At 42.8% G+C, this 25,583-nt stretch overlaps 1 protein-coding gene across 2 annotated transcripts in view; it reads right to left on the bottom strand.

Annotated features, from left to right (window-relative positions):
- Window positions 1-25,583, bottom strand: part of SGPP2 (sphingosine-1-phosphate phosphatase 2) — an 84,284-nt gene that overhangs the window by 20,291 nt on the left and 38,410 nt on the right. For both annotated transcript variants that reach the window (XM_050964096.1, XM_050964098.1), the window contains one exon: window positions 3,020-3,193. In XM_050964096.1, coding sequence (XP_050820053.1) covers window positions 3,020-3,193 — 174 coding nt within the window. The remainder of the gene's footprint in view (window positions 1-3,019; window positions 3,194-25,583) is intronic.

Genomic DNA, 25,583 nt, shown 5'->3' with positions numbered 1-25,583 from the left:
TATAAAAACGATTTCTAAAAAAAAAACTTCTATAAATTCGACCTAATGTCATAGTGTAGACATACCGTGAGTATGATGTCTTCATCTTAGCTACAACAGGACATTTGTCTGTATAACAACAATCATCACTCGATTGGCACAATTGACTCGAGAGTGCCATGACTAGGTGGATGGTAGGGGGTGATTGTAGGTCAGGTAAGAAATGCTTTTGCAGAGCTATGTGTTTGACAATTTACTTATGTGGCCTCACAGTCACTGTCGTATCCAAGACCCTCCTGTGGAAAGCTTGATCTGTGACAGCACACACTGGTCTGATTCCCTTTAATGATGTTTTCCCCTCACCCTCCTGAGCCTCACAGTTACCTCCTAAATAGAGTATTCCCAGTTTATTTCTTCCTCCTCACACAGCTCAGGGGCTGATGAAGGATTACTAATGATCAATTGCAGCTCTAGATGACATCAAAGGAATGTACCAGTAGATATTTTATAATGGAAACAATTTTAAAAATCATTTTATGGTGGTTTGTATTTTACAGTAAGTATAATACAGCTATTCAGAAGATATAGGTTGCAATATTAGTGCACAAATTCATATATGGGTGAAAATAAAGAACTGTAATGACTAAGCTAGTATGGATGTGTACCGCTGTCCTCTGCTGGGCAGGGTCAGAACTGCCTAACTGGGTCCCTTGGCCCGGTACTGCTAACAGATAAAGAAGTTTTCCTTTAGTTCAAGTAGTAGGGTTTAGCACAAGGGTGGGCAAAATACAGCCCGTGGGCCAGATCCAGCCCATCTAACATTTCTGTCTGGCCATTGCCCCCTTGCAATCTTCGAGTCTGGGCCACTAAAAGTCCCACGGCACAGGAGAGCACTCAGGCAGGCTGCCTGCCTGCCTGCCATGGCCCCACGCTGCTCCCGGAAGTGGCTGGCTGCTGCTGGCATGTCTCTTTGTGCCCCTAGCAGGGGGGAGGCAGCTCTACCCCCATCCCCAGCACTGTCCTCACAGCTCCCATTGCCAGGAAACTGGCCAATGGGAGCTGCGGCGGTGGTGCTTGCAGGCTTGGGCAGCACACAGAGACCTGCTGCCCCTCTTCCCCCAAGGGGCACACAGAGAGGTGCTAACAGCAGCCAGCTGCAGCCACTTCCTGGAGTAGCGTGGGGCCATGGCATGCAGGCAGCCTGCCTGAGCTCTGCTGCGCCACCAGCTGGGAGCCACCTGTGGTAAGCGCCTCCTGGCCAGAGCCAGCACCTCGCACCCCTCCTGCATCCCAATCCCCCCTGCCACAGGTCAGAACTCCCTCCTGCACCAAAGTCCCTCCAAGACCCTGCACCCTCTCCTGCACCCCAACACTCTTCCTCAGCCCAGAGCTCCCTCCTGCACCCAAACTCCCTCCCAGACCCTGCATCCCCTCCATTAATATAGTGTAAATGTGCGGCCCATGACAACTTACCAAAATTCATGGAGTAGCCCCCATGCGAAAATTCTTGCCCGCCCCCGGTTTAGCAGGAGTAAGACCAGAGCTCTAGGCATGTTGTCATTATGAACTCCTGGTAGCCATGTTATATAACACAGTGGCAAATGTGGAGTTCTAACTGGTCCTAAGTTTGCGACAGTTTCTTCATTTTTATAGAACAGTAGCACACGGCCTGCTTTTCTAAGGTGCTCAGCTCACACCCCCACTTGAAATCCATGTTCTGCAGCTTTGGCAATTGGGTCACTATACTAAGATTACGTCCTCAATAGAGCAAGAAGAAAGACACGTTGTACCTCATGCTCACATTGGTTGTACACCCTCACTATGCACTATTTGAGTGAGTTTCTCTAGTTCTTGTCAATATTTTAAAGGTACATGGTAACAAGAGGAGGAAAATCTATGCACAGCCTGACTCGTCAAACCTGACTTCCCCAATGAGTCCTTCTGATCAGGATTCTCTGAGTAGCCCACAATAATAGTGAGTGTGCAGTGAACTGGTAATATTTTCCAGTAATATGTTATAAAATATTTTAACTACTATTAATTTGAAAAGCGCAACAGGACCATTAAAGAGATCAAATTTTTGGAGGAATTTCACAAAAATATTTCTTCTGCATCTGACATTATCATTGTCAATGGCAGTAGAAAGCCCTTCTGGTGTCCATGGGACTTTGCAATTCCTCATATGCAATGTTGAGCATTCTTAAAACATTAAATGTGTACACTGCACCTGCTCTAATGTAACTATTTCAATGTAACTGTACAATACAAGACATACTTCATACTATGACTGTTGTGAAGAGTTCCTTCTGAGCAATGCAGTTTAAGTGGTCAGTACTTAGTGAAAACACAGAACATTTCCCTGAAGCTTAACACAGTAACAAAACCCAACAATGACACTGAGCTAGTGCCATCCCAAATGAGTTGGGAAATTTTCTATAACAGTTCTTGTCATATCTAGTATTAACCCATTACCAGGGCCGGTGCAATCATTTAGGCGACCTAGGTGGTCACCTAGGGCACTAGCATTTGGGGGGCAGCATTTTCTTCAGCAGCGACTGTGGCGGTCAGATCTTTGGCTGCCCTGGGCGCCGCCGGCATTTAGGCAGAGGGAGCTGGTGCAGGGGACCGCGGGGAGGGCCGCCTGCAGCAAGTAATGGGAGGAGTGGTGGCACGCAGGGGAACTCCCCGCCCCAGCTTACCCCTGCCCCACCTCCTCCTCCTCCCCGAGCACGCCGTGGCTGCTTCACTTCTCCTGCCTCCCAGGCTTGTGGCGCCTAAACTGATTGGCACCGCAAGCCTGGGAGGTGGAAGAAGTGAAGCTGCGGCAGGAGGGGCCCTCAGGGCAGGGGTTTGGAGATGGGGAGAGGGTGCAAGGTGGAAGTTTCGCCTAGGGCACGAAACATCGTTGCACCAGCCCTGCCCATTCCAACAGCGGAAGGTAGGAATGAGTGAAGATGGAAGTCTTGGTGGGTAAAGGCATTGGACCTTTTCATGCTCGCTGCCGTTCAATGGGATCAAACACATGCTGCTTCCTCCTTACCTTGTTTTGGTTTATTGTTGCAATACAAAATGTGAAGGAAATGGATGTAGCTGCCATGGCATGGGTGGATGGCATTCCATATTCTGCTCTCATTTCCAGCTTCACAACAGGAGGTGAATGAGGACGAGGCCACTTCAGGATGTCCTTAATGACTTGGCCTATGTACATAACAATCTGGGGGGAAACAGAGCAAACAATTAGCTAGACCTGTTAAGGTGAGGGAATTCTCACTCCACTCACACAAAGGCCTAATTTCAATCTCAGCTATATGTGCAACTATTGCAGCATATTGTGTCAAATCCACTAGTCTGAGATCAGAATTTGTCCCCAGAATAACTAAAGAGTACTTCATTATACTCACACTCGAGAGGAACAGTGGTTTTACTGTACAGTGTTGTCAGCGGATCAGATGTGGGACCAGAAGCATGTTACTCAGAAGAGGTACAGCATGGATAAGCAAGTCACAGTATGAGACAAGTGGCTCCCACCCTCTGGTTTCCTCACCACTAACACATTATTAAACATTTATTTTAAATGTAAAGGTTTCTCCTCCTCCATTCACAACCACTCGACTCTGAGCAAACACGCAGATTAGAGACTTCCTTATTACATATTTTTCAGGCCCATGAAATTATCATGTTTCATCTTTGAAACATACACTTAATTTTTTAAGTTCTCTGCAAGGATTAATTCCACCCTGATGTCTGGCATTTTTCAATTCTGCCAGCTACACAATGTGCCATCAAAATACCATCTAGAGGCACCCACAGGCAGTGATGGGTATATTTGTTTTTCCATCCTTGGATGGACACAGTGGAGAAAGCAGGATAGGCAGTACTATGTTTGCAAAGTTTCTCCTCCTGCCAGACATCCTGGTAACAAAGTGCTTTAATGCACTGCTTGGACAATTCCAAGTAACTGAGCCACTTTATAATACCAGAAAGAGTTAGGTCAGGGAACTATTAATATGTTCTTAACCACTGAAGCACAGATGTTTGAAATATTTTTATTAATCAAAGGGAAGAAATAAGTTATCCTCTCAAGCAGTTATTGCAGGTAGACAGACTAAAAGAAAAGACAGAGCTGCTGTCAGTGAAGTCCCCCATCTCCCCAAATAGATAGTAATCGTGATCAGAAAATAAAATAAGTTAACATAGCAGAAGACAAACATAGACTCCAACTTTAGGCTTCAGCTCAGCCCATGGTCCTGGGTGTAGTGTGTGCTCTTCCCAAAAACAGAATTATAAACCACCACTCTTCAAGCCACCTGAGCATCTGTGTAAGAGGAAGAAGCTAAGCAGAAGTTAATTCTTTACTCATTACGGATCCGGTAGTGCTTCAGCACCCTTTCCCAATTACAGTGATGGAAACCTGAAGGCCCTGTGCTCTCTGCGCCACTGACTGAGGTTACTATATAAAATACTGCTTTTGAAACAAGTCTGCTTAGAATGTTAGTATGTCCTTTGCTGCTGGGTATCAGCCTTTTTAAAGAATGGAAAACAAACTTTCTTTAGCCTTTTTGCCATGAGGATGGTGAAGCCAGAGATATGCAAAGTAAGTCTCATAAAACAAAATAAAAACTCTACATAAAAATTAGATTCAGCTGTGACTGTCTATCATGGAAACTATTCAATTACCGTATACGATGATTCTTTGTTCTGCCTCTAGCACTGCGTGACGAGAAGTTTCCTTAAAAGCATAATTTTTTTAATCTGGTCTTGGTCATGAAATATTTATAATAGTGTTAAGGTTGTTTTATATTTCATTTTCTATTTCAGAAGTGATTTCTCCTTATAAGATGAGGCCTTGAGACTCAGGAACCTGCACTCAATCTACTTTTGAAAACAAAATCTGGCCTATACAAGGTAGCTATGAGGCCAGACCATTATGTGATCAAAATGTCATAACCAAACATCCCCTGAACTTTGAGGAAATAAAGATCTGGGTCCTCTCTCTGTTGGAGGGGATAGACCCTAGTAAAAATGATTCCCTTGAGATTTTGTATCATTTAACCCCTTTGTTGTCTCATGAATTAGTATATATGGCCAATTTAATACCATCAGTATGGCCCTACTGATCTTTTCCATTTCACAGTAGCATTCTGGGAGTGGGTTTTAAACAGTCTGTGCCCCAGACTGTTCACAGCATGCAGTGGGTCAAAGGGAGACAAAATCTTAGTGGATTTCTGTAGTTTAAAATTCTGTGCCATTTCCAAGCAACAGAGCATTTCCATGAACCGATTAAATTCCAGAACTAGAAGCAAAAATTCTCTCTGATGGGTTGGGAAATGTATTCCACTATTATTATGAAGCTACTGTATTTGGCATTAGCCTAGAGTTAAGGCAGGGCAAGCCATGCTGAGCTGGATTATTATTGACATGAAATCAGAGGTTGGAAGTCCCAGGCAAAGACAATATAATGAATAGAAGTATTAAGTTTCATCTCTAATGTTTTTTAAATGGCAGCGTAGACTAGAAAACACGTCATTTTAAAATTTAAAAGCTCATGCTGCTACCACTATATATTAGGCAGTGGAAGGCATACACTGAGCCTTTGGGCATGTGCCTAAGAAGTCAATGTGCCTGTACTGCCTAAAACAGTGTAATGATGACAACAGTGTATTGAGGGCAAAGATACTGCAAGTCTCTCATAATCCAAGCTTTCTTTAGTAAGGTTGAGGGTGATGTAGGTAAGTTAAGATAGCGGGGGTGGGGGGAACCTGGCAGCATGGGAGTGGTAGTACCAAGATAAAAATCTAGACAGCAGGGCACTTCATTTTCAATCCTTGACTTGATTCACTTATTTGCAAAGTGTCTCAGAACCCGTGATAGCTGTGGAACAAGTTTAGCATAGCTAGAGATGGCCACAACCATAGATCAAGTACCTTTGGGATTGGGTAAAGTCACACGATCCAAGGAAAGTGTAACAGGTTCCTTTGTGAAGGCTGGGAATTGGCATTTCTGTGGAGGCTCTCCAGTTGTAGTTCTTTTTTCACTCTAAATAAAAACCATTTGCTCACACTTCCAGAGGCACCTCAGACTCCACACAAGGACAGCTCTTGTAAGAACTGTACGTCAGGTTCTGTTCTTGGTTACACTGATATACATCAGTGAAAGAATTTGGTCAAGAGACAGTCAAGTCTGAAAAATATTCTACAGCAATGACCAGCAAATATAGATGACTGCAGCAAGATAGACATGTATGGTTGGTTTTACAATTAAAAAGTATACACCGTAAGAGTAAGCTTTTTATATACTTTCTCAGAGCCTTCCCATGAATTTTCATAATATTTCCCAGTTGTCTTCACAAGCGTAGAAAAAATTAGGATGTTGGTGGGGCTGACTATAAAACATTCTTACTGTTCCTGATCTTGCTTATGGCAAAACTTCACCAATCTCACAAGAATCTTTAGAACTTCTATAGGCAAAATCCATTCCAAGAGACCCCAGATGCCTGCAAAACTTTCCATCCAACAATCTCTCCTGGAAAACCTACCTACAGGCCCTCACCTGAAAGTTTAGAAAGGAAAAGGGAACAGGCTTTGAAAAGTTAGGTGAGAAGACAAAATTTGTCATTATACAAATACACAGAAAAAGAATTAGCCAGAGCCTCAGAGAAAGAAACCTTTGCCCAAGTGAAGTATCATTTTCCTGCTTTGGTGCTCAATTTTGTTTCTTTCCTGTGTGGCTAGTGTTCAACAGGTAGCTAGGGAACTATTGTTTTGGCTTTAACTGCTCTGCTTCTAAGTTTATTTCTAGGATGCACTCTGTTCTGTTCAATTTCTGAGTGATGCAGATCAATTGCTTTTTTTCCTGCAGTTCTGGTGGAAAACAACATACAGGCAATTTCAGCATAAATCATTTTAATTTGCACATTAATAAGTTTATTTTGTTTGTCTTGGTGTGTGGAATTTGTCTGAATCTAAAGACTCCTCTTTTCCATTACTGAAGTAACAGAATCAAGAAACATAATGGATTATGCAAGACATAATTAACTTGAGGAGACAGTTACAAAGCAATGCATGGGGATTTAAGTTGAGTGATTCATGAAACGTGGTGGGAGGAGCATGGCTAATTCCCTTTACGTTGTTTTGAAAACTTAAGGAAGTGTGTCTAAATACAGGGTACCTCACAGTATCGGGCTGTTTTGCTTTTACAACATAGTGTTTTTAACTCTTTCATGCCTGAATTATTTTCAAGCCAGGTTGGGATGCAAGTTCTTAAGGGGAAAATGGGACTGCTGAGGTTAGTATGGAAACAATAGAGACTGGATGTTGGCAGGAGGGAGGGATGAAGAGCAGAAGGAACTCTGAGCATCTGGGAACTGAAAAGGTAGGATGGAGTCACGTCCAAAATCACAGTGGAAGGACTAAGGCAGCTAACGGTTGGGCCCGGTGCATATTCGGAGGCAGAGGGGGAGGGTTGAGTGAGCAGAGTCAGGCTTTTGTGTCTCCTCTTTATACAGTAAGTACCACTTCTTGGCAGTGTCCTTAACTGCCTGCCTCACAGGGGTGTCATGGGGCCTCATTAATGCTTACTGTATACTTGAGAGGAAAGATGAGCTTGTGGCTGAGGCACTGGACTGAGATTCAGGAGATCTGAATTCATTTCCTCTTTCTGGCACATATTCCCAATGTGACCTTAGCCAGATTACATACATAATCTCGCCATGCCTCTGCTCCTTATCTGTACAATGGGGATAACACATCTTTTCTGTCTGAGTTTAGATTGTATGCTCTTCCAGGTCGGGCCAACTCTTACTATGTGTTGTACAGTTTGTAGCACAGGGCCCCAATCTATCATACTACCCCTCGAACTCATACCCCTCCTTCTCCCAAATAGATCAGTTAAAGGTAGTAAAGAGCTAGACTGAAGAAGAATATGTTGCAATTATAGCCAAAGAAAGTAGATGGTCTAGCACACCTTGCAGGACTACTGTATTATAGGTAGCTTGTTCCAAAGTCAAAGCCCAATGGAATCACAAAAATATCCTAGTTCTAGATTTCAACAAGTGGTATCATGACTAGAGACGTACTTTGCCCAGAAGGTGAAATGTCAAATGGTCTGGCCTAGACCTTCACTGAAGCTTGAGATTTAGCTTATGACTCCCATAATTCTACAGCTGCAATATTACAGTGTTTTATACTATTAGCACTGCATTTGTACATACTGCTGAGAAGGGGCCTGCTGAGGGTTACAGGAAAGAGAGTGGTTTTCTCCCTCCCTCTCCCCCAAGCCAAGTTTTTCATGTCCTTCTGTGAAAAGGAGCTCTGCTCCCTCCATGCTGCAATGCAGGTGTGAAGACACTGAGCACCACATTGCAGTCATTTTATTTTCCTGAAGTCAAAGCATGTTCAGAGTGTTCTTACTGAACAGTCATCTCTGCTATTTCAAAGCCAAATTTCTTCCAGCTAGCTCTCTCTCTCACACACACACACCCCTCCAGATTCAGGACTATGTATTAGGTCTGCACTTTTTAAAAGTGAAAGCTGTTTGAACTGGGTGCAAGAAATATGAAAAATTACTTAGGTGAAAGTTGTACCTTTCGCTTCCATTCTGCACTGAGAATTCAAATAGCTGAACTAAGTGAGAGGAACACCTGAAAACGTCCCCTGGCCTTGGGGCCCAAAATGTCCGGTGGGCCTGCTTGACAATAAGCAGCAACAACTAAAGGACAGTAACAGCAAGTCATGCGTTGACATGCCCATCACCTCTAGCAGTCCCTACCCCTTCATCTGAAACAGCCACCTGACCAGTGTCAAGAACAGAATGCAACTCCACCACAATTTGCATTTATAAATAGCGATACCACGAAGAGTAAATCGGCCTGGATTTGAAATTTGCATTGTTGTAGTCACATTAAGGTACTCTCCTCATCTACATCTGGGGACTTTCTTATCTGTGAATGTCCCATTCCTCCACCATTTGTCGGATATCCCAACTATGGAGTGACCTACTGGTCTACCCAACCCTTATGTGATATGATGGGACCCCAGGAACTCGTCTGCAGAACCATGCCATTAGATTTTTCAGATGGTGGTTGAAACATTGGCCTAATTCTGTCCCATTTGAAATCAGTCAAACTCCCATTCACTTTAATGGAAGCAGAGTAGGACAATAATAAGTACTCTTGAAATCCCCCACCCTTAGAATTTAGCCATACTCTAGGCTTTACATTAATGCCATTCCACACATACAAACCTTGGAACTCACAAGATCCTCTGCTGTTTTAAGAATTGCTACTTAAAAAAAAAAAAAAAAAAAGACTAGTGCTAGTTCTAACTAGTAACTGTGAGGTCTGTTGCAAATTACTCCCAATCTTTCAAAATTCAGTCATCAAACCCAGTTCAAACACAAATAACGTAACCCATAATGTACTACTAACTTTGACAACTCTTGTTTTAATACACAGTGCCTCAGTGCACTAGAAATGGTATTTTGTCTTCAGTAGAGGTTATAAAGCCCTAGAACCCCCTTTATTACATTGCTGCTAAAATGGGAGACATCACAGTGTTTGCTTATGAATTGCTGAGTGTGGGTTTCAAGGCCTACCACTGTTTTCATATATGTATGTTACATAAAAAGGCACTTATTTTGAATTTCTGTATAACATCCAACATATTTTCTACACTGTATTAAATACGCATTTTGGGGGGAAAATCCTGCCTTGAGATGACCCTCCCCTTTGATCTAGTGGAGCAGGTACATTGTGTGGGACGACAGGATGGACCCTGAGGGATCCATTACTATACAGAAGTACTGGTCAGTGCCACATTTTAAAGGGGGAAACAAAGTGGCTGAGAGAGCCATTACAGCAGCTTAATTTGCAGTAGCAGCTATCTCCAAAGCTTGAAAGGCAGAGGATTCCTCCCACCCATGGGTGCCAGAGTTCTCCATGGTGCAGCTGGCTGCTTGACCTTTATGCAGGACTAGTTTTACCACTTCTCATGAAGACAATAACGAGTGCATGTCTTTCCATCATTATTTACTTGTAGGTTTTTTTGTGTTTTCAGCATGTAGATCAGTGTTGATATCATTTCAGCCCTGCTTTATGTAACCAAAAAAGGGTTCTCGTGCATCTTAAGTTCATACTCAACTAAATGATCCTGCATTTTAAATACTTCTCTCTCATATGTCACCATATCAGTCATTGCCTTTAACCGTTCTTCCTCTGCAGGATGTATGCAAATTGTATCGACACACATGATATCTGTTAAATACCTCAATGAGTGTGAAGTGCTTTTGAGATCTACTAATTTAAAAAGAAGCTATAAAAGAGCTAGGTATTGTATACACACTCCTACACATGTATACAAAGTGTGCATGTTTCTGTGCGTGCACACACACACATACGATATATGGTGTGGGAAGAGATATGGAGTCTCTTCTCATCCCTCATATCGTTACAGTGGTTCCATAGAATCATCACAAAACTCCCACTTGAGTAACTATTGAAGGAAAAAAGTCTGAGAATACAATAGAGAAAATAATTCGTCTAGACAGTGGCTTGGTACCTTAATATAATAAGTGGCACTATTTTTGCTACAGTTTCTTCTGTGAGAATATGTAATTTCCCATTTGACAATATTTGCACAGTATTGCCAGGTTTCTGAAGTTGGTTGTTACATTTGCAAACTCTTAGGTGACTACATCTAATCATTCTGTGGTTCAGGCCATTATCCTGATATAAAGACAGCAACCTACTTCTAATTGAGGTCTCCAAGAAAATCTACTGAGAGCTTTAGTATGTGAGCTAGAAAGGCCCATTGTTCCTCAGATGTCTGAAGACTTGGCAGAGCACTTTGATCAGTCTTTTCTATTTTTATACTCTGAAATATTCTTTTGCTGTCTAACAAAGGAGCCCAAATGCAGCCATTATATTTTATTTATTTTTAGATTTCTATTTTGAGTTCTTCTTATCTGATCTATTGATCCATTAATGAAAGTCAAGAGAATATACGTGGGGTCAATGACATTGGTGAATTTTTTCTTGAGGCTTCTACTTACTCTGGCTGCCTGACTTTGAACCTGTGGGTTTGCCTTTCTTTCTAAAGCATTTGTGTAGACTGGCACCAGAAATCCTGCATATTCACTTTCTTTCCTAGATTAACACACTGCTATTAGCAAGCAAGCTGCTTTTGTTTTAACATGGCTGTTGTATCTGGACAGAAATGGCATTAGAGTGTCAAACACATTGGAGGGTGAAAATGTAAGGACTGGCATTCTTTGCAAGTGATATTTGTTACAAATAAGCTGTCTAGGAGAAGGAAAGGTAGAAAGACAAAGCCCGTGAAAGCAGTATTTATTTTTCAGACTTATAAAATGGATGTCTGACTCTAGAAATTAAAAAAATTAAATCTAGGATGCATTGTTTTACAGATCACATATCCAGCCTCCTCTGGCAACAACCTGAGTGAACAGACAAACTGCAACCTATACATTTAACTGCTTGATTCATTGAGAGGGAGACCTGAAGCTGTGCAGAGACTAAGAGTATATTCTTTCAGAGGTATATCTGATTCCTTGTGCCAAGCCCAAGAACAAGGGGTTAGCCTAAGGAGGAAGCCTATGGTTGTAGACCTGTTGTGTTTTGTGAGTACACAGCTATTAGTCTCTGCACTGCCTACCGCCCTCCTCCTCAGAAAGGGAATGGCTGGCGGATCCACTTAGGAGTAGATCCACTGAATCCCCAATCATCCACCTACAGATCTCCAAAGAAACAAGCATGGTGTCCTCATGGACATGTTCTCCATGATGCCTGCATAAACTCTGGCATTCTTTCCCCTGCGCGCTTTCCTCTTCCCACCTGCACATCACTCACTCTGCAAATTCCTACGTAGGCAGCGCCGTCAGTGGGTGCAGATGCACCAGGATTGGTCCTTCAGTGCATTGTGCATAACATAAGACATATTGTAACACTAAAGCAGTTAGTTTATTTAAATGGACCAGATCATTTTAGAGACAGACACAGTACTTTGCATTAGGGTGACTAGGTGTCCGGTTTTCGACTGGAACACCTGGTCAAAAAGGGATCCTGGTGGCTTCGATCAGCGCCACTGACTGTCCAGTTGGCGGTGCCGCACAGTGGGGCTGGCAGGCTCCCTGCTAGCATCCGTGCCACATAGCTCTCAGAAAGCAGCCGGCACGTCTCCCCCTCTGGCTCCTATGTGGAGCCAGGGGGCTTTGTGACCAATGGGAGCTGAGGGGGTGGCACCTGTGGATGGGGCAGCACACAGCCACCTGGCCGTGCCTCCACATAGGAGCCGAAGGCAGGACGTGCCACTGCTTCTGGGAGCTGCTTGAGGTAAGCGCCGCCCGGAGCCTGTACCCCTGAGCCCCTCTTGCCCCCCTGCCCTAGCCGATTCTCCACCCTCCAAACCCCTCAATCTCAGCCCAGAGGGGTGGAGTGAGCAGGCAGGGCCTCGGAGAAGGGGTGGGACATGGGCATGGCCTCAGAGGAGGGGTGAGGCAGGGGGCGGGGCAAGGGTGTTCGGTTTTGTCTGAATAGAAAGTTGGCAACGTTACTTGGCATGAGGGTTTCCTGGTACAGTGATTTCCACAGGCTGGCTACTTGAAAAGGTGGTAGTTTCTTTTAAATCAGTTCTATATGCAATGCTCATTATTTTCCTCAGAATGCCACAGTCGCCTCCACAAAGTTAATTATAATTCAATATTCTTCCTTATTGATCATACCAATTTTACACACAATCCCACTTACTACTTCATTTTTGTCTCCCATCTCATCTCTTCCTTGTTGCCCAAAGCTTTACCTCCTTTTTAAAGGATGATCAGAAACCAACAGTATTACTGAACCATGTAGCAGCCTCAGACAACTGTGTATTGATGGGCCATTTCCTCATGCCCTGCCCTTGCAGCAAAGAAACAGAGTGCCTGGCACTTGCTACAACTGCTGAGACTGCTGGAACCACATTTCTACATCTCACCCTTATTCATTATCCAAGTTAAAATAAAAAGGCCTGGAAAAAAAAAATCAAAGAAGGGAAAGCACCATTGACTCTTTCAGTAGCTCCAGTTCCCTAACTTTTGTAATAAGCATGGAGTTATTAAATATGATCATTTCACAAGAGGGCTATTTATCACACATAGTAGTCACCGTCTAGAGAGGCGGAGCGGTAACCTTTCCATGATCTTTTTGCAAAGAATGTTTTACCACAGCTAGCTAAGAGCTTCAGGGCAGTTAACCAGTTCAAAAGGTGCAACTATTGCTCATGGTGTCTCTTGAGTTTCCCTATCCCACTGTGAAAGGGTGAACTGCTTTAGGCATAAAATTACAGCTTCTGATGAACAGAAGATAAAAAACCAACCACCTTTTTAAGCTACATTCTTTTTTTGGATTCCTTTATTCATGAATCAGAGGTAATAGTTTAAGCAAACACTCTCTCAAGGGTGTGCAATATATAATCTGCTTCCTGTACACATTTATTATGTGCAGCACAGATAACAAAGACTATATAAAAGGTTAGCTGACATTGTCCATTATACAACCGTGTTTTCAGTTGTTTATAACTTTGTCAAACCATTTGGGGTGGAACTCTTCCTTGCTGAGTGTCTGCCTCAGGTATTTTGGTTTTTGTTTGTTTGAAAAGTTTCAGCTAAAACGGTTCTATTGTTTCTAAGACTAAGTTTAGAAAAATATGTTTTTGCCCATGGTTGCATGTGGGCTTTTTTTTTAAAGTCTTCCAGCTCTTTCATTTAGGGTATGTCTACACTATGAGATTATTCTGATTTTACAGAAACCGTTTTTTTAAAACAAATTGTATAAAGTCGAGTGCACGCGGCCACACTAAGCACATTAATTCGGCGGTGTGCGTCTATGTACCGAGGCTAGTGTTGATTTTCCAGAGCGTTGCACTGTGGGTAGCTATCCCGTAGCTATCCCATAGTTCCCACAGTCTCCCCCACCCATTGGAATTCTGGGTTAAGATCGCAATGCATGATGGAGCAAAAACAGTGTCACGGGTGATTCTGGGTAAATGTCATCACTCATTCCTTCCTCCGTGAAAGCAACGGCAGACAATCATTTCACGCCCTTTTTCTCTGGATTGCCTTGGCAGACGCCATAGCATGATAACCATGGAACTCGTTTAGCCTTTTGTCACTGTCACCGTGTGTTCTGGATGCTGCTGACAGACGTGGTACTGCAGTGCTACACAGCAGCATTCATTTGCCTTTTCAAGGTAGCAGAGATGTTACCAGCCCTATTGCACTGTCTGCTGCTTTGGAAATTGGCGATGACGGTTATCAGTCATATTGTACCGTCTGCTGCTGTCACGGGTGCTCCTGGCCGGCCTCGCTGAGGTCGGCTGGGAGCGCATGAACAAAAGTGGGAATGACTTCCCAGGTCATTCCCTTCTTTGTTTTGTCTAAAAATAGTCAGTCCTGCCTAGAATATGGGGCAAGTCTACTACAGAACCAAAGAGCACAGCCGCTTTGGGTCCGAGCCCCAGATATCCCGCAGAAATGATGAGCTGCATGCCATTCTAGGGGGTGCCCCTGCAACAACTCCACCTATTGCTTCCCTCCTCCCACACCCCTCCTGGGCTACCATGGCAGTTGTTCCCCCATTTGTGTGATGAAGTAATAAAGAATGCAGGAATAAGAAACATTGACTTTTTAGTGAGATAAAATGAGGGGGAGGCAGCCTCCAGCTGCTATGACATTCCAGGCAGGACATCTCCATTACTCATTAAAGGGTGGTGGGGAGAGGAGCTCAGACTCCAGCAGCTATGATGAGGACGGTTACCAGCCCTATTGCACCATCTGCCAGGACTGAATCTCCAGGACACAAAGCTTAAAGAAGGGAATGACCGGGAGTCATTCCCATTTTTACCCAGGCGCTCTCGGCCGACCTCACTGAGGCCAGCCAGGAGCACTCACGGCATGATGACGAGGACGGCTATCAGTCATTTTGTACTGTACCGTCTGCCACCAGGGAGGGGAGTGGAGAGGATGATGCTGTTTAGCGCTGCAACATTGAGTCTACCAGCAGCATCCAGTAGACATACGGTGACATTGAAAAGAGGCGAGAAATGATTTTTTTTCCCTTTTCTTTGAGGGCGGGGGGGAGTAAATTGACAACATATTCCCTGAACCACTGGCGACAATGCTTTTGACCCTTCAGGCATTGGGAGCTCAGCCAAGAATGCAAATGCTTTTCGGAGACTGCAGGAACTGTGGGATAGCTCAAGTCCTCAGTACCCTCTCCCTCCCTCCATAAGCATCCATTTGATTCTTTGGCTTTCCGTTACACTTGTCACACAGCACTGTGTTGAGTCCCTGCTGTGGCCTCTGTCTATATAGCCTGGAGATTTTTTCAAATGCTTTGGCATTTCGTCTTCTGGAACGGAGTTCTGATAGAACAGATTTGTCTCCCCATGCAGCGATCATCCAGTATCTCCCGTACAGTCCATTCTGGAGCTCTTTTTGGATTTGGGACTGCATGGCCACCCATGCTGATCAGTGCTCTATGCTGGGCAAACAGGAAATGAAATTCAAAAGTTCGCGGGGCTTTTTCTGTCTACCTGGCCAGTGCATCAGAGTTCAGATTGCTTTCCAGAGCAGTCACAATGGTGCACTGTGGGATACCGCCCGGAGGCCAATACCGTCGATTTGCGGCCACACTAACCCTAATCTGACATGCCAATACCAATTTCAGCGCTACTCCCCTCGTTGGGGAGGAGTACAGAAATCAGTTTTAAGAGCCCTTTATATTGATATAAAGGGCCTCGTTGTGTGGATGGGTGCAGGGTTAAATAGGTTTAACGCTGCTAAATTCGGTATAAATGCGTAGCGTAGACCAGACCTAAGAAACACTAGTACCTCTCTGTGTTTTGGAGTAGGGACTTGAAATTTGGCAGTGAGATCCGCCCTCACCTACTCAAGATTTTGCTGCAACTAGACAATAAAGGTGTGTCAACACTGGATCAGTTATATCATTCAAGTACATTCAAATTTTTCATCTGAGATTAGTTCATAGTTGATAAGTGTCTTATTCCCCATTTTTCCTCATAAAAGGGGGGAGGAGCGGGAATGTGGCATGCTCAGGGAAGGAGACGGGGCTGAGAATTGGGGAAGGAGTCAGAATAGGGGTGGGAGGGGTGGGGCTGGGGGTAGGAGGGGGTCGAGCACCCACCAGCGCCAGTAGAAGTTGGGGCCTAGGAGACCAATGTCATAGTTCTGAGGCATTAGATCTTGGGTTTACCAGAAGAGCTAAACTCAAAGTAGGTAAGATAACTGGTTTATATATAAAAATACTTTTTAACAATCTAAAAGTAAAATTTTTTTAAAAATACCCACTCTGAATACCTTTTTTATTCCTTAGCTGAGAAAGAGAAGAAAAAGCAGGAGCTATTTTGTGACTGTGTGAAGGAAAGACAAAAATAGAACCTTTCTGCTAAGGAGACGTTTGTAGCTGTTACACCCAAAGAGAAAGTATTGTCCTGGGAAGGATCTGAACAACTATTTCCCAGCTGTACATTACAGTGGAACTAACTCCACTGTAGTCTATGAAAGCATCAACACTGTCTGCAAAAGGGCCAAGATTTCACCATAACGTTATAAGCAAGCAGCCATTACTTTCTGTCCTTGACTTTCCCCAGGGTGTGTAGGGGGAACAGACTTTGGACAATAAAAGAAAAATACACATTTGCGATATTGCACTTATAAATTATGTGTGCAAGATCTGTCCATGACTGAAACAAAATAACCAACCCATTTAGAATTGAATATTTTCCCTCAGGTGTTTGGCTGGCTGGTTCTTGCTCACAATCTAACTGATTGCCATGTGTGGAATTTTCCCTCAGGTTAGATTGGTAAGAACCTTGGGGTTTTTCCCTTTCTTCTGCAGCATGTGGGTATGGGTCACTTGTTGGGATTATTTTGGTATATCACTACTGGTGCACCTTGGTCCCTCCTATTATCTGCCTATAGCACATAATAGGCTTCTGTGGGCAGAGGTGAAAGTAAGCCAGTCCAGTCCAGCATACTGAAAAGTGCCAACCATACCAGCAGGGCTGCTGAGGGGGAGAGCAAAAGGGGCAGCTGCCCCAGGGCCTGGCGATTTAAAGAGCCCCAGGCTCCCAGCAGCGTCCAGAGCCCCTGGGCTCCCAGCCTCCACTATTACTACTCCGGGGCTCCGGCAGCGATTTAAAGGGCCCGTGGTTCCGGCCTCTGCTGTGGTAGTGGCCAGGGGCGGCTCCAGGCACCAGCACGCCAAGCACGTGCCTGGGGCGGCAAGCCATGGGGGGCACTCTGCCAGTCGCTGCGAGGGTGGCGGGCAAGTTGCCTTCGGCGGCATGCCTGTGGAGGGTCCGCTGGTCCTGCAGCTTTGGTGGACCTCCCGCCAGCATGCTTCCGAATCCATGGAACCGGGGACCTCCCACAGCAAGCTGCCGAAGGCAGCCTGCCTGCTATGGTTGGGGCAGCAAAATACCTAGAGCCGCCCCTGCTAGTAGCAGCAGTGACCGGGGCTCTGGCAACAATTTAAAGGGTCTGGGGCTCCTGGCTGCCACGCTTGTGGTCAGAGCCCCGCGTCCTTTAAATTGCTGCCAAAGCCCCGGAAGGTGCGGGCTGGGCAGAGCTAAAGGGTTGGCTGGGGGATTTTGGCCCCAGCCCTGCTCCTTCTGCCCAAGGCCCCGCCCCAGAGTGCCCCCCCACATTGCACAGGACCCTGGCCGCCCAGAGTACCAGTAAGTCATTTAAGTTACTTTCACCCCTGTCTGGGCTGTAATACTTCGGTCTCATTTCAGTTGTTGGGTTTAGTGTGCACTGTGCAGATGGTGGTGGCAGCGGTCTGTGATATACAGAAGGTCAGACTAGATGATCTGGTGCTCCTTTCTGGCCTTAAATAAGTTATACTAATTATAACTACATCTAATAAAGCAGGACAAAAGCCATTGTGAGACGAAAGTAAAAAAGCGGGATACCTTCCTGGTGTACTTTAGACAATTCTGAAGCTACATCTTACTACACAACCCTCTAAAGGAAATTTAGTTCTTTTGAGTTGTCATTCAGTTGTTTCACTTTCTTTAAGAAAGAACATCTTAGTTGTGAATACGAAAGAGTAACTTATCCAGACAATGTGCTCTAACATAATTTGCTCAAAATGAAGAATGTTTTCAAAAAATACAGTCAAACACTAACAAACCTTGTGTTAAAAATAACTAGGTTTCAGATTTGCATTAGATTTGGATATGCTAATTTTATTTAGGGGACACAGAAGCCATTCAAAAAAATGCAAGGAGACTACTGAAATCTGTTAAACTCTGCAAGGACTTTTAGACATTAACATGATTTCTGACCTGTCTGATCCAGGAGAGTTTTTAAGCTACCATGTCTCTGGGAGCCTGTATTTCAAAAAACTTACTCATTTAAACAAGCTTTTCTTAAACAAAAACACAAAAAATCCACCTCTTTTCATAGCCACTCAGATGAGAAATTTAAACAATGATGAAGAAGGCTGACCTCTAGCTGTGTGGATTTACTTTGTTTGATCAAAGGGACAGACAGCTGAGACTAGGTTCTATGAAATGTGTATGTGCAGACTTCTAGTCATCAAGACAGAGAGTCATTTTTCAGATTATAGTAGTAATTCCAAAGAACCAAAATTTATTGTGTGTGTGTGTGTGTCTGTGTCTGTGTCGAGGAGGGCAAGAATGGGAAACTCCCTTATTGTTTCACAGTGATTCTAAAAAGGCCAAACATTTTTGTTTGCAGCATATCCGCTTGGGGATTTTAAATTTTAATGTTTAACCAGATCCAAAGTAAAGTCTACTTGGAACCAGGAAAAATCAAAAGAGGAAAGAGTGGCTCTGGTACGCAACTATATAGCAAGAGTTTGTGAACACTATTTTTCTGTTCTTTGTTCATTTTAAGGGAGCACAGATCCAAAGTGAGAACTCGCTCAAGTGCTTTGCAAGCAGAAGAATAGTCTGGTTCAAGGGAGACTTTTCAGGAGAATTTTCAAAAGGGCTTTCTGTAGAGGATGCCCAAAATCAGACACTCAGACAATACGCTGAATTTTCATGGGAGGATGTGGATGCTGCTGCTCTTTGAAAAATACTCTCAGTAGTAGATACCCAAGTTGTCTATCAGCTCATGCCTAGCTGGGTCCCCAGACACTGGGCTTTTCACCACCTCACTGGTATATGATGTTATGTTCTCAAGTAGGGTGACCAGACAGCAAATGTGAAAAATCGGGACAGAGTGGGGAGGTAATAGGAGCCTAGGTAGGAAAAAGACCCCAAAATTGGGACTTTCCTTACAAAATCGGGACATCTGGTCACCCTATTCTCAGGTACTAGTGTTCTCCCCCATGTACCACTGTCTCCCTGGGGCACAAGCTCACCCAATACTCCTGGAGGATGTCTGCACAATGCTACAAGTCTCTCCAGCATCAGAATGGATAGAAAAGTGTCAGGGCGGTGTGTGTGTTTAAATGACATTAAGGCTATGTCTACACTATGAGCCAAGGGCTTGATCTCCCCTGCTTGTGTACACATGCTTGCTGAGCACAAACTGAAACCAGTGGGTACGTACTCGGCACAGCTAAACTATGTCTCCACTGCTACTGTCTGTGCTACTGTGGCTACGCTGCTATTTATTCTCATGCTGGTTCGATGAGAGCTAGGGCTAGTACGTATACATGAGCAAGACAATCACACGCAAGCTCATAGTGTAGACACGGCATAAAACGATTTCACCCATTTGCTGGGCTGGAACATGACTGAGACTGAACATGAAGCAGATAAGGGGGGCGTTTCTGCACAGCGAGGCCAACATTTTCAAAAGCTTTGGCAGGATCAGCGTCACTTAGGAGGCTGAGAGTTGGATTCCCATAAGACTTACAAACTGGCACTTGACCACACTCAAGTTGCCTCAGCACATACTGTTCGATGGGATTTTCAAAATTATTCATGCATTTTACATACGATAGTGAAGCCTAGACACCCCAGTGTGATGTGCATTTTAAAAAGCAGGCTATTTTCAGACACAGCCAAACAGATGATGTCAGAAAGAATGAGGAGGAGCAGTACCTGGAACAGCCCATGAGCAACCTTGATTTCCTGAAAATACTGTTTGGGCACCCATTTCTCAGACCACACCTCCACCCTGCCTCCAATGCTCAAGCCATTGGGTTCTCCGACTTGAGCATGACCAATACCAGCTTTGAAAATTCCCTGGATTGCCACAAAGCCACTTCCCACACTTTTTGAAAAATTCAAATTCGTCCAGCTCACAGACCAAGAAATAAACTAGAGGAAAAATTAGGGAATATGGAAGAGAACAGACAAAAGTCTTAATCTATAGATTATTAGCTCTGTCTTTCCTTGGGTCCTCTTGAGAACAAACTGAGGTCTTACAAAGTCTTTAAAATTCCGTTGCAAAAAGTGATGTGCTACATTCATCCCTGATGTATTTTGACCGGATTCAGTGGAGTTACACCTAACAATGAATCAAGCTCAACTTCAGGAGAAGGCTATATACGTTATTGTACCACTGGTTTTGTATATTATCTGATCTCTCCCTCAAACTGCAAAACTCCTGCAGTTTGCAACTCTGGTGAAACAGTGTCTTTTTGTTCCAAGAAACGCTCTCTCTTTTTTTTTTTTTTTTTTTGTTCCTTTCTTTCTTAAAGAAAAACATAGCAGGAGCCTGTTCACCAAGGTCTGAATCTCTAGCAAACAGCTTGCTGCACTTCAACACGCTGGACATGCAACATGAGGCATACATTTTATGAAGACAGATAAAGCATTATTTGCTTCAGTTGTGAGAACTTTCGTTGCACTTTCTGCAAGTGCTGGGAATTACTATCTGCTCGCAATGGAATCATTTCCAACCCACAGCTTTTTACTATTTTGAAGATAATACTACTTTACTCTGTGATCACTTATTTTGATCCCCAAGTACTATGGAAATGTAGTAGTTAACCCAAGCGTGGTATTACTTTTTCTTAGACTCTTCACTTCTTTGGGGAGCTCAAATTTCAAATATGGGCACCAAGGTGGATGCCCAAATATCACATCTGGATGCTCAAAACTGCATTTAAGGTATGCAAATAACTATGTAAGTGTGAGGTGAAGCAGTTTTACCCATCTAAATGCAGGATTTGGATGTCATGTCTAGGGACCCACACTTGAAAATTAGGCCCACATTGTTGCGTGGAAGTGTTTTTCAGTAGCAAATGCAGTTGCATTCATCTGCTTGTGAAAGAGTCTCCCCTAGAATGCTGAGGACACATTAATATGCAATAAAATGTGTTGGCTTGGCAGAATTCAATTTTAATTTTATTATTTTGACAGATAATACTGGTTTGTTTTTAAAAAAAATTAAGTGATTTGCATCAATTTTACACTTTCACAGTTGTACAAAATTATGTGGTTTGAGCATTTTTTCTGATTTTTATCTTTTTCATAGTTGTAGGAAATTAATCGTGTCTGAAAATAATTTATTTAATGATAATAGACGGTGACATTCAAAAAGTTAAAACTTTATAACTGTTCAGACACAAATGTCAGCATCACATGTCAAAATATACAAAGTAAACATCAAACTCTAAATTCTCAAGCAGCATTTTTCTTACTTTTCCTATCTGTAAATTCCTATCTATGCAAATATATATTTTTGTCTGTGTATGGTGAAATTGACATTTACTGACCAAAACTCTAATCCTTCCAAGCTAAAACATATATCACAATGAAATCACAACTGATCAATAAATAAGTTTTCAAAGTGGTGCCCAAGAATCCAACAGCAGTAATGTCAATTGGAACCATGAATACAGTTAAATTCCAGTGTGTTAATAAATATTTACCCTTAAAGTCAAAATACATCATCATTTACGAGTCTTGCAAAAACCAACAGCTTTCAACTACTGTTCCATTGCAAGGCAACATGTCATGCAAATTTTCTCATTAATTCAGAGTGGGAATCTTCTCCTACCCACCCACAATACCACACCCACAAACCAAGGACCAGGTCCTCTGATAGCATAAATCAGTATAATCTCACTGATTTAAGCATACAACTTGTACAAAATTCCCCAGATAAAAGCTATGTAAAACTAGAAGCAAGATTGAATACATATCTCTAACTCAAAGGTAAAAGATTACAGGGATGGTTTAATTATTGCAAACCTAAGCTTTACACACCCAAGCCATTCAGAGCTAAGGTTAAAGCTAAAAGGAATACAAACAAGTTAAGGTATGGAAATGCACAATTAAGGCACCTGAACTTTAATTCTGTTTGCCACCTTCCTCCTCCCCTCCACCACTTTCTTTGGCACCCCAACATTCTCCTATCCCCATGTTCCACAATGCAGACACTGATTCGCCGCTTGCTTTCTCTCCTGTCTCCTCTACTCCTTTGTAGTTCTGGTGCAACAGATGCTTTTTAAAAAGAAACATTTAGGATTAACGGTTACTTCTTGCTTTCGGTTATGAAGACTGACAGAAAAAAACGTTTTCAATGAGCACTCACAAATATTCTACAGATAATTCCATAAAGAATTGTCTTCACTCCCAGTGAGAGCAATAGGAGAGAGAAGCAGTCTGTAAGAGGGCAATTCTTAATGAAATTCTTGCAACAAATGAACATTAATCCTAATTCCCCTCTTCATCCCCCACTCGCCCCTCTGAAATTTAGCCGATCTGTATTGCTAGTCATGTTGCTTAATCCACTGCTGGAAGGTGCTCAGATACTAGTGATGAGGGCGGTATAAGAACCTACATACAGTAGAGATTAGGTTTGGGTGAGGGTTCAGAATCTGGGTTTGAAGTCAAACTGGGACTAATGGCTCAAGTGTCACATCTCTAAAGTCTCATTAACTATTTAAACATTATTTGAGACCCAAATTGTGGAAATATCTTGCAAGAAATACTGATCTTATGATAGCTATACTGTTTTATATCTGATTTGGATATGGGCCAAAAAAACAAGACCACCTGGTTTCAGGCATGTTCAGATCAGGGTTTTGAATCCAAGCCCTCCTAAGTTTACCTAGGGACATAGTGGATTTTTCATCACTTGAACTCTGGATAGCTTTCTAATAGATGTATGCTCTAGTTCACATAGAATGGATGGGTTTGATGCAGAAATTCTAGATGAGGTTCTATGGCTTGTGTTTTGCAGGTGGCCAGACTAAATGATCCCAATGGTCCGTCCTGACCTGAGAGGAAAACCTATTTTTTTCTATTAAATTAAATCTATTAAATGAAAGATTTTATCAGGAATTCAGATCTGAAGTCTCAATTGCAACCTCTTATTATACTATGAAAAATAAGTTATTTAATCTAAATAATAAAGCAAAAACCATTTTAAAAAGTAAGTTCATTTTTAATGTGATTTTTGTGGATATTTTTGTTCCAATTTGGCATTAATGATCTTTATTTAATAATCAGTTTATATAAATATGAAACAGGATTTTCATTTTTGGCAAGTCTGGTCCCAGTCTGCATTCCCAAGGCCCCCGGTCTTGCACAGAACTATGCCCCTTCTGAAACCTGATTCCATTTCTCCAGTTCTACTCATCATAATACCTACTGTATACTGATTAGGAAGGCTAGCTTGTTCCTGAAATGTCAGCTCTTCAGTAAATACCAGCTTATCTCTGTGACACAAAGGCAATCTCAAACGCTCCCCTGGCAAAGTCCACATTGCTCACGTATTCTGTATACTGCCATAGGTGTCAACATACTACAGGGTCAGAAAGCAAATGTAGTACGTGCACACACACGTATATATGCATTGTGTACATATTATACACCCACATGGGTGTGCACATAACACTCAAATTAAAACACAAAAATAAAAAGTACTTGGGTAACTGAGTTAATGGTCTTTCTTTGTTTTGTTTAAATGTAATCTTAAGCATACTGAATGACAAGCAGGAGGGGGAAAGTGTAGCAAAGTAGTTCCTTGATCTGTCTCTGAATGAGCTGAATATGTACCAATATGCAGTGTTCGTGCTGCGAGTAGTGATGGGCACTTTCCCCCTATAAACTCAAACCTGTGGTGAGACTCAAAGAAGCAGGTTTGTTTGTTTGATATGTCTGCTTCAGCCAGAAATTTAATCTCACGACAAATGCTGTTCAGATTTCCAGCCCAAGCTGTGCGGATTGAAGAGAATTTGGATGAATCAGAGAAGGATTTCCAGGTGGTTATAGCTTACGAATGGGAGTCAAGACACCTGGATTGTTTTCGCAGCTCTTCCAGCCTCTTGCTGTGTAACCTTGGGCAAATAATTACCTCTCTCTTTAAAATGGAGATAACACCTATGTATCGAATAGGATGCTGGTGATTAACATTTGTCAAGACTTTTGAGATCCTCAGGTGGATGGTATTATAGCAGTGCAATGTATTGTTTTACTCTCCTAATGACTGATGGATCATTCAGATGGATGGGTGTCCAGCACACTATCTAAACCTTACTGTCCTAGAGCACTTTGCAGAAGAACTTTGATTTTTTCCACAGCCACCATCAGCCTCATTGTTAATTGCTTGACTAAAAGAGGAGAATCGATATAGCTGCCCAGTAACAATTGGTGGAGCTGCCAGGAAGATTTTATCCCTCACTGGCATTCAACTATGAAAAGTATGTTGAAAACTGCACTGTGAACGAGGATGACTTGTGATTAAAGCTGGTCAAAAAAACAGGAGGTGTGGGGAAATGTTCCAAACATGTCAAAGTCACTGTTCTGCATGTCTCAAAAAGGGACAATTTTTCATTTATTCGAAACTTTTCATGAGAATTGCTGAAAATGTTTACTTTCAAAATGTGTGTGTGTTCTTTCCTTCTCCCTTTTCTCATCACTGAAAAGGAGGGAAAAAGAAAAAAAACTGAGGAGACCCAATTTTTTGTTTTTCCAATTTGTTGGAAAAAAAATGAAATCTTTTTAAAAATTTAACTTTTTTTTTTACAAAACAATTCTATTTTCTACAAAAGGCTGTTTTTGACAAAATAGTATTCAGTTGTTAAACATCGAGCAGCTCCACTCTTTTGTGTACAATGCACACTGTGTGGTTTCATCAGCAAGGTGGCACTGAATTTACAAAAGACACTGATGATGGTTTTGCAAGATTTTGACACCGAAGGCTGATCACACTACTGTTGCACTCTCTCCACTGGAAATCTAATTAACTGAGACCTGGAACCATCCAAGGGCAAAACTGAAAAATGATTCAGAGAAGCTACAGATCATTTCAATTTCTTAGCTAATGACTGCTCCTGAATAGAAAAAGCATAGGCTGGGCATAGAAGAGAAGAGAAGATGAAATGATGGAACACAATTCTCAGTGCCCATGACTGTGTTTGGGAAGGAGGTTTCATCACAGGTTGTTGCATCAAAATAGTGGGAAGTTTTGGAGGTAAAATCATGAAAGACAAGACAATGGGATTTGAAACTGTCAGGTTTTAAAAGATCTTCACTCCTGCTCAGTCAGCTCAACACCAATTGATTTTGTTTGCTGCATAGTCAGAGTGGTTTGGTTAAAACTTTGTAACAGGCCCAGTGCTGAAGGTGATAGTAAGTAGGTAAAAATGTACCATT

This window comes from Gopherus flavomarginatus, chromosome 8 (assembly GCF_025201925.1).
Source record: "Gopherus flavomarginatus isolate rGopFla2 chromosome 8, rGopFla2.mat.asm, whole genome shotgun sequence".
NCBI classification, from domain to species: Eukaryota; Metazoa; Chordata; order Testudines; family Testudinidae; genus Gopherus; species Gopherus flavomarginatus.
Note: the sequence above shows the minus strand (reverse complement) of the source record. Positions and strands in the feature narration are given on the sequence as shown.